We start from the raw sequence: 15,800 nt of genomic DNA, 5'->3' as shown, positions 1-15,800 counted from the left end.
AGAGGAGGCAGGATGCAGCAGGCCTTTAGTGAGAACACCTGTGTCTGGATGCCAAAAGGCCTATTGGTGACAATGGCTTTTAAAGGGCTCCTTTGCTGGTTGTGCCACTGGCTCTTCATTGCCATCCCCCGAAGCCTGCAGCCCTAGGTGGCCATCCAATCCACCTATTGGTAGGACTGGCCCTGGAAGGGCCTGATGGGAAGAGTGGTAGAAAAAACCTGGAAGGGAGAAACTGAGGGGAAAGACTGGAAAGAGATTGGAGGGATAGAAAAACTAGTAAGAATGTGCTGGAATGAAATACAGACTTATAGGGAAGGCCTGGGGATTGAGAAACTGGTGGGACAGTGTTATACAGGAGTGGGTAGGGAGAGACAGACTTGGAAAGTCTGGTGGTGAGAGAGACTGCTCTAAAATAAGACTGAATTCAAATCTGCATAGCTTAAAATGAGTTATTTTATTTTTTTAAAAGACAATTTTTTATATAAAAAAGGACAAGTAAGGTTTTCTTCATCCTTGAAAAGTTTTGCATATTTTTTTTAGTATATTATAGAATATATTACATATTCACACTTACATTTAAACTGTACAGTTATCAAAAGTATTGTTTTATCTTGATCTTTTTTCATTTCCTGTCGTCATCAGTTCCTAGTCCATTCAGTCAAAATATCAGTTTTTTCACTAGCCCACCTGAGAAACAAAACAAAATTATTTGCAGTGCAGTAAATCTTGTAACATATATCAAGAGTATACTCCCCCCTCCCTTCATCATCTCTTCCTAAGTACACAAAATATTTAACCATCTAAGTTTTTCCGATGTTTAAGTTACTAGCGTAGAGAGCACCAGTTACATAATGTATGCAAGTTCTTCTATTTGTTTTATATTATTGACTTGCACAACCCAGGTTGTATATCTTCGATTACTTCTGATGTTACAACAAAAACACAGAACTTAATACCCATAACAAAAAAATAAATAAAAAGGTTCCTGTTAAAACAAAACCAAAGTGCACAAAACTACTCGAGATGTAAAACCAGAATGACATTGTAAGAATCCTTGCATAAAGAGCTTATAAATCAAAAGAAAAGGGATACACAGGAGGTGCTGAGAGAGTGGCAGAGGGCAGTTACAGGAATAGATTTCAATACAGATATCAAATCTGGAACACAGTGACAGCACTTTTTCTGAATTAGTACTGTAGACACACCTTAAAATACATCTTCAGACTGGGCAAGTCACTTAACCCTCCATTGCCTCAGGTACAAAACGTAAGCCCTCTGTGGAAGGGAAATCTCTACTTTAAACTAATTTTAACTTTTCATGAGGTTGGATTTGGAAAGGTGAGTAGTTATAATTTAAAAAACAAATCTATTTCAGTGATTCAATTGCATTTCTTTGTTTTTGACAAGCAGATTTTTCATCTACCACTTTGGATTTCCAGCTCAGTTAAAGTAAGCTCCTAGTGGAACTATGGTATCAGAACCCTTCATTCATAGATATCCAGGGTTACTGCCTCCATTTTACTCTCTTTCCCTTCCCATCTAGTCCACCTATTGTAGTGGTAACCTTCCTTTTGAGAGATTATGCAGTTTTCTCTGGAGTCCAGCACAAGTGTGCGTCAGCAAGATGGTTGAAATTCCCTTCTGGAGATTGTGAATACTGGATCCCAAGCACTAAGACACAGTAAGAAATTAATTCATGTGTATTGTAGAACTGCAATCCAATTAAAAGAGAGAAGGTAACGCCACAAAACTTGAGGTAGGAAACAGAAAACAAAACTTAATAGTAAGGGTAAAAATCACGAGTTCACCATATGGATAAACATTAGAATAAAAGTTGTAATGAGATCACAAATTTTACCCTAGAGTCTGTTTTAATTCTAATTCCAGTTTGCAGTCAGTTTTTCCCCAGAGCAACCTGGTCAGATGAGGATGTAAGAGTTACTAGCCTAAAAAAAAAATCATTGCTCAGTCAGCAATTTCAGTTGTTGAGATTGGTCCAGGAGTAATGTGAAGTAAAGATATGGAAGGACCAAGTAACTTTGCATACACTTTCCAGTGAAACAGATAATAAGAGAGCTGATTTTTATTCAATGAACCTGATTGAACCAGATAAAGCAATGTCAGTTTGCTCTTAATACTGTATGCAAAATGCTAACCAATTAGCTAGTGTATGCTTTGCTATTGGAATTCTAAGTCTATTGGGGTTGAAGGAAAAGAACAATTGCATAGGATAACAGATTCTGTTTTCCTACAATAGTACGAAAGAGCCCAATGTGAATGGACTTTTCCTGTTTATGCTTGTGCACTTTAGGATTAAACACTGACAGTATTATTGTTTCATTCACATGAATAGGTGTGACCACTTCTGACAGAATTTAGGATGAATATTCAGAAAGTTGTTGATACAGTCACTCATGAGAGATTCATTTAAAAGCTCCTGTGAGTGGCAGGTCCCCTTGCTATGTGCAGGATGCAGCAGGCCTTCAGTGGCACACCTGTGCCGGGATGTCAAAAGGCCCATTGGTGACAGTGGCTTTCAAAGGCTTGAAGTTCACTGGCTCTTCTAGCCAAAGTAACTGCTACTAGAAAATGCAATTTCCAGGTTAGATTTTTGAGACATAAGGATTCCATCGGCTAAAATGGTAGTTTCATCAGAGATATAAGAATGCCATTTTGGTCCCATGGAACAGGAAGCTTCCATATTGCTGGCTTGACTTAAAGATGCTCTTTTAGGAATCTCAAAATGATGAACGCTGGGAAGCCAGAATTTTGTTATCAGAGCAGGCTAGGCTGAGAGTGCCTTGAGATAAACTTTAATGGACAATGTATGCAGTACCTGCCAATAAAGATGCTAGAAATAATGGAGAGTGGTAGTTGGAAGACATCAAAAGGTATCTTGTCTATTTTGAAACACCAGACAAACTCTATTCCATTTCGTGTATGAATGTTTAATGGAAGGTTTCTTGCGCTGACATGGTGCAAGTACTAAGGTGAGCATTAGAAGTAAATCTGAGAGACTAAGATCATTACAATCATGGAATGTGGAAAAATAAACCAGTTGGAGAAATTGCTCCCCCCCCCCTCCCCACACCCCCTTCCGAGAATTACTCCTGTAGATTAAGAGGCTTAGGATGCCCGATTCTGATATACTACCTCTGGCAGATTCTTGCAATAGCTTCTGCTATAGTCATTCAGTGCTCCTGATTAACTCAACCAGCACACAACACACTAGCCATAAAAAGGGACTTGGCTCCTTCTATATCCAAGCCACACAAACTCACTAATAATCTTCTCCAACTGAGTATACATCAATCATATATATTTTTTTCTATTATTTCAATTATAATTCTCATAAAAATAGGAGGCAAAGCCTCAACTGACTCTTTCAGGCTACAAGCGAAAGATTTCCAGGAGTTCACATAGTCATCACCGGATGAAAAACCTCCCAAAATTTTTTTATTCATATATAAATCTCTTCATTTCACAAAGAACTTTCCACTTTCATTGGGTGTAATTGATTCCTCAATTAGATGGCTCTATTCCACGGACCAGGAGGTTTTTCAGCCAGTGATGACTAATGGGCTCATTTTCAAAAGAGAAGGACATCCATCGGAAGATGGACGTCCTTCTCCCAGGGACGTCCAAATCTGTATAATTGAAACTCGATTTTAGACATCTCCAACTGCAGTCCGTCGCAAGGACGTCCAAAGTTCAAGGGGGCATGTCAGAGGCGTAGCGAAGGCGGGACTTGGGCGTGCTTAACACTTGGACGTCTTTGACCCATAATCGAAAAAAACAAGGACGTCCCTGACGGACGTTTTCACCCGGATCTGTTTTTCTTAAGAATAAGGCACAAAAAGGTGACCGAAATGACCAGATGACCACCGGAGAGAATCGGGGATGACCTCCCCTTACTCCCCCAGTGGTCACTAACCCCCTCCCACCCTAAAAAAAAACAAAACTTAAAACGTTTTTTGCCAGCCTCAAATGTCATACCCAGCTCCATGACAGCAGTATGCAGGTCCCTGGAGCAGTGTTAGTGGGTGCAGTGCACTTCAGACAGACAGACCCAGGCCCATCCCCCCCTACCTGTTATATTTGTGGAGGAAACAGCGAGCCCTCCAAAACCCAACAGAAACCCACTGTACCCACATGTAGGTGCCCCCCTTCACCCGTAAGGGCTATGGCAGCAGTGTACAGTTGTGGGTAGTGGGTTTTGGGGGGCTCAGCACACAAGGTAAGGGAGCTATGTTCCTGGGAGCATTTTATCAAGTCCACTGCTGTGCCCCCTAGGGTGCCCAGGTGGTGTCCTGGCATGTCAGGGGGACCAGTGCACTACAAATGCTGGCTCCTCCCACGCCCAAATGGCTTGCATTAGGACGTTTTTGACATGGATGTCTTCAGTTTTGAAACAAAAGTCAGAATCGTCCATGTCTAGGGACGTCCAAATTTAAGGATCTGGACATCTCTGACGGTATTTTCGAAATGAAATATAGACGACCATCTTGTTTTGAAAATACGGGTTTCCCCGCCCCTGGATTTCGCCATTTTGCAAGGACGTCCAAATTGCAACTTGGACATCCCTTTCGAAAATACCCCTCTATGTGAACTTCTGGAAATCTTTGGCTTGTAGCATGGAGTCAGCTGAGGCTTTTCCTGTTACCCCCCTCTCCTCCCCCAACAGCAGCATGTCCCCTTTCCTTTCCATCATATCCATCAGCAGCATGTCCTCCCTCCTCTCCATCCCCTTCTATTCATGTGCTGTAGGTCCCCCTTTCCCTCCCCTCTCCATGGATGTTCCATCACCACCAATCTTTTTTCCAGCCCCCTTTCCCTGCACCTACACTCCACCTATCTTTTTTTTTTTTTTTTTAAGCACAGTCGCCTCCCTCCCTCCCCTCATCAGACTCCATCCATCCATCTTCCCTCCTGCCCTGAATCTGGTCAAGGTGCTCTCCCCGAACCTACCGCAGTATGCCCCAGTCACCCAGTGGCCCCCTCGGGGCAGGAATGAACTCCACTTTCCTACCCGCTGCTGCTTCCTCAAAATGGCTGCCAGGACTTCAATCAGCAGCCTTGCGAGTCTCACAAGGCCACTGCTTGAAGTGGCAGCAGCAGGCAGGAAAGAGTGGTGATCCCTCTTGCCCCGAGGAGGCCACCAGACTACCAGGGCGTGCCACGGTAGGTTCGGGCAAGGCACCCTGTGGCTTGAGAGGGGGGAACTCTGAGGCTTGGGGGGGTGGGGGAAGGCAAACTCATTCATCTGCCAGCAAACCCAGACAAGCGGGCTGGCTGGAAAAAACCACCAGGACCCCCGACAGTCCCCGGAAAAGGAGAACATGTCCGGGGAAATCTGGACATATGGTAACCCTACCCAGGCCTATCGTTCAAGGCCTGTTCAGATTCCAGAGGAAGTCTAGCACAGTTATTCCGGTGATCTTCTGCCTTGCTCTTCACAGAGGAATATAGGCAGTAAATAAATGTTAAATTAAATTCTGCAGGAATGAATGGAGCTGCTCTGCTAGAAGAAAGAGAAACTGATGGAAAAACGTTACCTGTCACAACGACCAAAATAGAGTTGATGAGAGTGATGTTAAACCAACAGCTTGAATGCTCAAAACGTCTAGCACATGAGTATAGCAATTAACAGGGGACAACAGTCCAAAATCTGAATTGGTGAACAGGAGAATACCTGGCTGACTCTATGCAGAAGCATCAATGCACTGAAAGGTCTAAAGCAGTATTTTCAATTCTAGCTGGCTTGTGCCCGATGGTACCTGAGTTCCATCTGTGTAAGAAATATTGTGAAGGTTTACTGCATATGGTTGAGTCTCATCTTCAGATGGAAGGCTGAGGGCTCAGTGGACTCTACATGGGGTAGTAATTCTGCAAAAAAGCTATCCAGGTAGAGGTATTGGTGTTGGACTGGTAGTGGGGACCTGGCTGCGGGGAGACTTATGCATCGGCAACTCTTCCAAGGTGAGAGAGTGCTCTTCCCGTTGCTGGCACTTCTCAGGTACCAGTGATGCTGATGCCCCTGGCACTCCCAGCACCGTGCAGTGAGGAAGACCAATGCTTATGCTTCCTGGGCTTTCCCCAATGCACATCATGGTACTCAGTCCTTTGTAAATATGAGGAAAGCATCTGGTCTGGTTTCCACGATGGCATGTTTAAACGTCCTAATCTTTGCAGTTGATCCTTTAAAATTTTTTTAATCATGTTCCTCATTTTATCACAGTTGTCCTTCCGAAAATTAAATGCTGTTACAGTATATTTCCTTTGTGGCTTCACTCCATGATCATTGTTTCCCAGTGGACCCAACACTGTTGCCTCTCGTACTATGCCCTGCATTCGGCTAAGGACTAGAAATTGGTGTACTTAAAAAAGTTTTGTCTTTTGTTCCGTCCACTTCATACAATTCTTTTCAAACTAGAGTGGACTTATTTAGGATTTCAACATAAATTAAAGATCATTCATTACTTTTCAGAGAACACCAATAATTTACTTGACAGTGCCACTGTAACCCCTCCAAATGGATACCCCAGGCCGTACGGATCAGTGTATACTTAGAGATGTGTCTGAATTGGAAAAGAAAAACCAAAGATTTTTCAAGTTGACTAAACTAAGTCAGAAAATCTAGCCCTTCAGAAAGCTTCAGAAAAAAATAGAGATACAGTCATAAAGCCAGCAGATTAAGCGGGGGGGGGGGGGGGGGGGGGGGGGGGGGGGAGAGAAGAGATATAGTCATTATGGATACAGTTACATATGTTTAAGAAATTGACAGACAAATCCTTGATAGGGAGTAGTATTATCTGCCTTTACAGGAGGACCCTACAGTCACTTATGACTGAAATTAAAGAGATTGTCGAAATAGCTTTTGAAGTTGGATTTTATTATCACTAAACATCCTGTAGTTCCCATGAGATATGTGTTACCAAAGTTTTGAAATCTGCATACCACAGAGCTTGTTACCTTAACAGGGACCTGTTATTGACACCCAGAAACTCAGATGAAGATACCTCAAATTGTTTGTGTGATGAGATATTCGCAGGGTGGGAATGCAGTGGCCAATATCTTACACAAACATTGGGACATCATGAGGACACATACAGCATTTGAGGACCAACAGTTGATGATAGCCTTTTCCAGAGGCAAGAACATCAAAGAAATTCTTAGCCCTGTACTGTTGCCTTCACCCATTAACCAGCTGACGGTACAGTCCGCTGTGGGTCATTTCAGATGTGGACGGTGTAAAACTTGTTCCATAACCCAAGAGGGGGATAGTTTCATAACTCCATGGATCACAGGATCTATCATTCCAGGAAACGGACAGACTGTAAATCAGCTGGTGTTGTCTACATTTTGCAATGCCCGTGTCATAAATTGTATGTGTGCAAGACCAACAGAAGTTTAAACATCCGCATTAATGAACATAGACATAGTATCATTCATCAATGGGTAGAAGCCCCATTGACAACACACAGTCTGGAGAAATATCATTCCTTTGAAAACTACACAGTGTATCTGCCCAAGTACGGGGGGGGGGGGGGGGGGGGGGGGGGGAGATTTGGGTAGAACTTTGTTGCAACTTGAACAATGATGGATACATCGTTTGCAATCAGTCGAACCATTGGGCTTGAATGGCAGAGTCAAGTGGTCAGCTTTTTTTTTTTAGTATGTACACACGAGGTAACTGACTCACACATTCTTAACTATGCATCATGGTTCACCAATCTTCCTATTAATTTTTTTCTGTATTTTTTCATTACTTTTGTCGACCTCGGGTGCAGCCCATCGCATGCTTGTGCAGATCACTAAAGATTTTGTTTCCGCGCATGCGTTGGCGTCTTTTTAAAAGTGGCCACCATGTTGATTGTCTCAGTGGCCCCTGTGCACAGCCGCAGATATTTCGGTATATGCTGTTTTGCTCTCTGTTCTATTGTGTGGGTGTTTCTTTGGGATGGACACCTCTCATAAGTCAATTTTTTCTGTTTTTTTTGCAGCAGTAGTGTAGAAGCAAGGCAGCATTGAGTCCCCTGAGGAAGCCACATGATGAAACGGGTCCCCGTAGGGACATTACACAATGGCTTCACATTGCTGCATCCAAGATAAGTTGGTTTTTTGTTTCATTTCCACATTCTGATTAAGTTTTTATGATTCGTGATTAAAGTCAGCACTGTGTTCGAGTCACTGCACTGAATGACACAACAGCGCAAGAAAGTGACACAGGCGTCTGAGGTCATTTCCCCCAACTTTTTTTGCATAATTTACATATGAAAATTGGTAGCTGCAGAGAACACTTTTCTACACTTGTTGTTTTTTGGATTGTAGTATTTGTTTGCAAGTGTGTTTCCAGTGTATTTTGTTACCAAAGTTTCACAAATCCCTGACTAGTCCTCCAGGCAGGTTGATTAAATCCACAAATGGATCCATGCTAGAACCTTTACTTTTTGTAGATTTTTTTCGTAAGACCGTTCATTCCAAAGATCAGTTCTTATGTCTGAGAGTCTGCTCTTATGTCTAAGGGCAACCTGCTTGATGACTGCTTTTGACCATTCATGCAAATTCCCCAGATGTAATCTATGGACAGCCTGAAGCCAAAGTTGGGTTCTGATCCTCAGAGGAAAACACTGGGAGGTTTGAACAATCTTGAACTAAGCCACTGGCCTCTGGGTGCAAAGATGTGCAGAGCAGCATCCCTAGGGCTGAACAACTATAGCTGGACTTACAAATTATTCACTCCTTAGATCTAGAGGTAAAAGTAACTGGCTAGCAAACTTGTCAAGAAATGAATGCAATTAACTCTGAAGTTCTTCCAGTATTAGACACATCAGAAGCACATCACAAAACACCATTTTTTTACCACCTACATGAGGTTATCATCTCCAGTTTGGACACTCCCATGCTCTGGTAAGCCTAAGTGAGACCCAGTCATGAACTGTTGGATCCCAGAACCAATATAGGCTAACCCTGCTTTAAGCTCTTCAATGCCAATTCAGTCATATATGAAACAGTCAATTGTGCCAATGGAAAATGCACCAAGTGCATGGAATCCTGGCAAGATTGTGCCAGGCAAAGAAGTGTAATCTTTGGTGCTGGTCTAGAGGCTGCCTCTGAGCCAGCAGATCCTGGGTCATCCCACCTTTGAGACCCATGGCACAATTAGATCTAACACCTCCTTTTTCTAGAAGACTCATCATCCTGGTGGTACTTTTTCAAGCATGATTTTTTTTTCTTTGAGCAGGACTCACTTGAAGATGGCACAACCTCTGTTCCAGTGGTCTCCCAGCTTACCACTTTGCATTGACTTAATGGGTTTCTGCATAGCTATAGACAATAGTGTGGACTGCAGAGTACGTACCTCAGTGATACTGGAAGCAATTAGGGAAATTATAATCTGGTCTCAGGCACATGTAGAAGACTTCACAGAAATCCATGAAGGATATCTTCCACCTATACTTGAACTGCTTGAATCTGTAGGAGGTATCTGCTATGGGAAACAGTGGCCAAGCAGAATTCAAATTTCATGAATGAGCAGAAGGAGAACCTATTTTCTAGCTCCTTATTATTTTTAAGTGGATGTAAGACCAGTGGGTACCAAAATTATCACAGGAGCAGAGACACATCCGTGTGGTTGCATGGACAAAAAAAGAAAGGAACCTAGCAAAGGGGCAGCAGCATAGAGCTCCTGCAAATGCTAGAAAAAAACTTCTTAGTTTTTGTTAGCTCTAAAAGTTAATCCATGTTAGTATAGTTGAAGTGCCCGGCTAATTTAATTTTATTTGTCAATGGAGAAATAAGTGAAGAAAAAAGTTATTTTGTCTTTGCCACTATAATTGCTCCACAGAAGTTATTAAATGACATCTTTCACCTTTTCTCTCCCCTTCTACAACTACTGGAAACACCTCAAACATCACCAAACCAACAAAATCCAAGCACTCAACATTTTCCAAGAAGCAAAGCACTAAACACATTCCAAGTGAGCACTAGTACGTTGAGAACTGATCCAACTAAGTGCTAAGGACAAGGATATTCCATGGGTGATAAATCAAGAAGACTTCCTCTGAACCTGCAGGATCATACCAAGGAGTGCAGGAAGCACAGGTTGATTTGCTCCAGGCCTTACGTCCTGTTTTGGTCATCCTTGTCTCAGCTTCTGAGAGATGGCAGAAAAAAAAATTCAGGACTGGCCTGGTGGCTCACTGCCAGTACAGTATATCATCGTGGGGACAGCCTGGGTTTGACTTTCAAGTCAGATCTATTACTCCTATGTAACCTAGAGCTGGGGATGCTGCAGGCTCTTGGGGGAGTCTCCATCATTATGCATCAGAAACACCTAGTGGGCACATTTAATACCTATGATTGCAAGATTCTGAAAGGAGCCCTAGTATATGAACCCTGGCTGAGGGTTGTCACTGCATTGAATGGGCTGAGTGGGCTATGTAAGTTGGAAGGGATATAAAATAATGAATAATTATCTTGAGTAATTACAAATGAAGGCTTGTGGCATGAGATCCCAATCCTGATTCAAAATGAGCTGGAAGAAACCAACAGGCGTACATTAAAAAAAAAAACAACAACAAAACACCCCCCACATCTTCTCCATTCATTATACCTGCTCTAAGAGGTATGATGAATTGAGTACAATCTACTTTATTATGTTTATCAGTATTTGCAAGCATTTCCTTTACTTCTGGAGCTGAGTCTGTGGCATCAGTACTTCCTAACCAGAAGTAAAGAGCTGAGGAAAATGGGTTAATGTAACATCTGTACACGCAAGGGACGTAAGATTTCTTGATGAAATCAAGGACAGCTTCATGGAACAGCTAGTTCAGGAGCCAACAAGAGAAGGAAAAATACTAGACTTAGTCCTTAGTGGTGCTCATGATCTAGTGCAGGGGGTAACGATACGAGGGCCGCTTGATAACAGTGATCATAATATGATCGGTTTTGATATTGGCATTGAAGGAAGTGAAACTAGGAAATCAAGTACGCTAGCGTTTAACTTTAGAAAAGGTGATTACGACAAAATGAGAAAAATGGTGAAAAAAAGACTGAAAGGAGCAGCTCGCAGAGTAAAAAACTTGCATCAGGCGTGGATGCTGTTTAAAAACACCATCCTGGAGGTTCAGGACAAATATATTCCACGTATTAGAAAAAAGGGAAAAAAGACTAAACGTCAGCCGGCGTGGCTAAACAGTAAGATAAAGGAAATCATTAGAGCCAAAAAACAATCCTTCAGAAAGTGGAGAAGAGAACCAACTGAAAGTAACAGGATAGATCATAAGGAATGCCAAGCCAAATGCAAAGCGGAGATAAGGAGGGCAAAAAAGGACTTTGAGAAGAAATTAGCGTTGGAAGCAAAAATACATAGTAAAAATTTTTTAGATACATTAAAAGCAGGAAACCGGCCAAAGAGTCGGTTGGGCCGCTGGACGAAAATGGTGTTAAAGGGGCGATCAAGGAGGACAAAGCCGTAGCGGAGAAATTAAATGAATTCTTTGCTTCGGTCTTCACCGAGGAGGATTTGGGGGGGACACCGGTGCCGGAAAGAATATTTGAAGCGGGGGAGTCGGAGAAACTAAACAAATTCTCTGTAACCTTGGAGGATGTAATGGGTCAGTTCAGCAAGCTGAAGAGTAGTAAATCACCGGGACCTGATGGTATTCATCCCAGAGTATTAATAGAACTAAAAATGAACTTGCGGAGCTACTGTTAGAAATATGCAATCTGTCCCTAAAATCGAGTGTAGTACCGGAAGACTGGAGGGTAGCCAATGTTACTCCCGATTTTTAAGAAGGGTTCCAGAGGAGATCCGGGAAATTATAGACCGGTGAGTCTGACGTCGGTGCCGGGCAAGATGGTGGAGGCTATTATTAAGAATAAATTGCACAGCATATACAAAAACATGGACTGATGAGACAAAGTCAGCACGGATTTAGTGAAGGGAAGTCTTGCCTCACCAATCTAATGCATTTTTTTGAGGGGGTAAGCAAACATGTGGACAATGGGGAGCCGGTTGATATTGTATATCTGGATTTTCAGAAGGCGTTTGACAAAGTGCCGCACGAAAGACTCCTGAAGAAATTGCAGAGTCATGGAATCGGAGGTAGGGTATTATTATGGATTAAGAACTGGTTGAAAGATAGGAAGCAGAGAGTAGGATTGCGTGGCCAGTATTCTCAGTGGAGGAGGGTAGTTAGTGGGGTCCCGCAGGGGTCTGTGTTGGGTCCGTTGCTTTTTAATGTATTTATAAATGACCTAGAGATGGGAATAACTAGTGAGGTAATTAAATTCGCCGATGACACAAAATTATTCAGGGTCGTCAAGTCGCAGTAGGAATGTGAACGATTACAGGAGGACCTTGCGAGACTGGGAGAATGGGCGTGCAAGTGGCAGATGAAGTTCAATGTTGACAAGTGCAAAGTGATGCATGTGGGTAAGAGGAACCCGAATTATAGCTACGTCTTGCAAGGTTCCACGTTAGGAGTTACGGATCAAGAAAGGGATCTGGGTGTCGTCGTCGATGATACGCTGAAACCTTCTGCTCAGTGTGCTGCTGCGGCTAGGAAAGCGAATAGAATGTTGGGTGTTATTAGGAAGGGTATGGAGTCCAGGTGTGCGGATGTTATAATGCCGTTGTATCGCTCCATGGTGCGACCGCACCTGGAGTATTGTGTTCAGTACTGGTCTCCGTATCTCAAAAAAGATATAGTAGAATTGGAAAAGGTACAGCGAAGGGCGACGAAAATGATAGTGGGGATGGGACGACTTTCCTATGAAGAGAGGCTGAGAAGGCTAGGGCTTTTCAGCTTGGAGAAGAGACGGCTGAGGGGAGATATGATAGAAGTGTATAAAATAATGAGTGGAATGGATCGGGTGGATGTGAAGCGACTGTTCACGCTATCCAAAAATACTAGGACTAGAGGGCATGAGTTGAAGCTACAGTGTGGTAAATTTAAAACGAATCAGAGAAAATTTTTCTTCACCCAACGTGTAATTAGACTCTGGAATTCGTTGCCGGAGAACGTGGTACGGGCGGTTAGCTTGACGGAGTTTAAAAAGGGGTTAGATAGATTCCTAAAGGACAAGTCCATAGACCGCTATTAAATGGACTTGGAAAAATTCCGCATTTTTAGGTATAACTTGTATGGAATGTTTTTATGTTGGGGAGCGTGCCAGGTGCCCTTGACCTGGATTGGCCACTGTCGGTGACAGGATGCTGGGCTAGATGGACCTTTGGTCTTTCCCAGTATGGCACTACTTATGTACTTATGATCTAACAAATGCTTAAACAAAATTTATTCAACACATAAAACCAATAACAATGCATAAATGCATTGCTAAAATTACTGCAAATGAACCAATCTAGTCAGAATCACTTTTGGTCACCACCAACAGTCTAGTGAACATTAAAGATTCAGAACATTAAAGATTCATTAACAACCCAACATGTTTCAATGCTGTTGCCTGCAACATATATTCTAGATCACTGATAGGGAGTGGGGTATCAAACCACCTCATACTGAGCCGAAAGGAGGCCCCCAATTCTTAGAAGGCAATGCAAATCCCAACATCAGAAATCTCTGACTGTTCTGTGCAACAGCTTTTCTTGAGTTGTATAACAGGCATAACCGTTTGTGCCTAGATTATTAAAGTGCAAGCGTAAATTAGCATAGTTCCAAACTCTGTCCAAATTCCTTCTCTGTACATGCCTTCCAGCAAAGTATGCTATGCTAGTTGGTATTTTATAAAAGAGGCCATTTATATGCATGTATCACCAAGTACACACACACATACACCTTTTTCGCAGCAGGGGTAAATTTGTGCATCAGCATAGTATCTGGGAGCCTATTTATTAAAAAGCATATATATGACTGCAGCCTTTATAGAACAGGCACTTTTTTGGACCTCATATAGGTATCCTGCTATAAAATCAAGCCCACAAAGGATCAACACAGCAAAAATTTTAAATCTTTAAAAAAAACAAAGTTTCAACCAGTGAACATATCTAATAGAGGACTGTCGATTAACATTTAAGAAATCCTATGAAGTAGATTAAATATAAGAAATGTTGGATTTTATAACATCTTACCTTGTTCAGTGCCTTCTGTTCGTTTCCTTTTTATACCTAAAGCAATATTTTGTTGCTCTTTTATAGCTTCTGCTGAATAGTTTGGCCTTGGCAACTGACTTCCTGGAGTCGGGCCTGGTCTGTTACTAAAATACTTTTTTTTTAATGCCTAGATAAAAAAAAATAGAGGGTCACTTATATACATAATCTTTTTAAATTGAGGTTATGGAAAAAATGGGAATATTAATGAAGAGAAAAAAAGTGAGAGAATATCACAATTTACCCAAGATGAGGCAGAGAAAATATAAGCAACATTAAAATGGCAAAAAAAAAAAAGAAAATATATGAGGTACCCCTCTAACCAATACACCTGTCTTATTTTAAGTCAAATAAACTACATCCTCTCTAAAAGAAATATCTCAAGCACTTGCATGGGAACTTCAACAACAACGTAGCTTCCAAGGCATGTAATCTACTCTTACTCTAAAGCTTTCCTTCTCAATTGTGAGAAGCTTCACTCCACAAAAGATCCTTCTGAAGTAATACATAATTGCCTTTCTCAGAAAAGAAAGAGGGTAGCACTGTTGGTGATGACACTTTGAGAAGTCTAAATAAATTTAGTCAGGTCAAATTTTCATCAACAGCCACAATGTCAAAACGCTCGCCCCTATTCATTCTTCTTGATCACATTAGAACACAGGCAAAAGCCAATTAATAGTATTAATTTTTTTCTGCATCAAGAATAGAGACTACTTCCCTAAAGTAATTCATAAGCAGCATTTCAGGAGAAAAACAAAAAAGGAGAAAGGTTCACAAATTGCAGATTTTTTAAAACTTAATCTGGTTCACAAAGTTTCCACCTTGCAATGCAAGATGAGGCTGTCTAATTCCCGATGCACCAGCAACCTGGAGAGTTGACATTCGTCCCTCCATCTGCAATATGCAGGAGTCAGTCTCCCCCTCCCCCCATACACTAAATTACCTGAAGTCTGTTTGTTAAAGTCACAAAGTTGCCAACTATGATTCATATATCTACCTAAATCTCCTGATTTGGTTCCAGCTCTCTACAAAAACTGTCAGCCCTAAATGGAGGGGGGGGGGGGGGGGGGGGGGGGGGGAAACAAGATAGCCTTGGGAATCAGCATTGCCTGTAAGTGGGGAGCTAGTGAGAACACTTGGGCCCAAAACAGCAAAAACCACCTCTATGAGAATCAGCCTGAGAAAGATCTTCTTCAGGTGCAAATAAAGGAAGTTGTTGGAGGAGGAGGGGTGAGCTGATCATGCGAACTCAGAGGCCCCTGACTTGGAAAGAACTTCATGACTCTGATATATTCCCAGCTTTGACTAACTGCACATGTTTATCATTAGAACCCAAAGCTTCAATACACTTTTAAGTTTCCTATATTGCAAAACAATATCTTAGATTGATCCTGCAATAGCACAGAGAACCCCAAAACTGATGCTGGAACTCCAATACAACTTCAGCACAGTTCTGGCACTAATCCAATGCATTACTCAAAACTACGGCATAGCTCTACTAAAGAGCAAAGAAGAGTACCCATAGGAGCCAACTTTTCAAAATGATTGGGGGTGCTGAAAATTTTTTTTTTACAGGTCGTGCATTCCCCCCCCCCCACTCCCCTCCTCTCCCTCTCTCGTCCCCCCTCCCTCCGCGTTCCTCCGAGTTCCAGTCCCACCCTCCCTCCCTCCGAGTTCCAGGCTCCCT

At 42.2% G+C, this 15,800-nt stretch overlaps 1 protein-coding gene across 2 annotated transcripts in view; it reads right to left on the bottom strand.

Moving 5' to 3' along the window:
• Positions 1–482: 482 nt before the first annotated feature.
• Positions 483–15,800, bottom strand: part of CDK7 (cyclin dependent kinase 7) — a 151,773-nt gene continuing 136,455 nt past the window's right edge. The window contains exons 10-11 of one of the 2 annotated variants that reach the window (XM_030192287.1): positions 14,096–14,243; positions 483–687 (exon numbers count right to left, since the gene is read on the bottom strand). In XM_030192287.1, the coding sequence (XP_030048147.1) occupies positions 659–687; positions 14,096–14,243 (177 nt within the window). In that variant the 3' untranslated portion in view covers positions 483–658. The remainder of the gene's footprint in view (positions 688–14,095; positions 14,244–15,800) is intronic. The other variant, XM_030192286.1, reaches the window with a different exon arrangement.

Source organism: Microcaecilia unicolor, chromosome 2 (genome assembly GCF_901765095.1).
Source record: "Microcaecilia unicolor chromosome 2, aMicUni1.1, whole genome shotgun sequence".
Lineage (NCBI taxonomy): Eukaryota > Metazoa > Chordata > Amphibia > Gymnophiona > Siphonopidae > Microcaecilia > Microcaecilia unicolor.
This window is presented reverse-complemented; position numbering and strand designations above follow the sequence as displayed.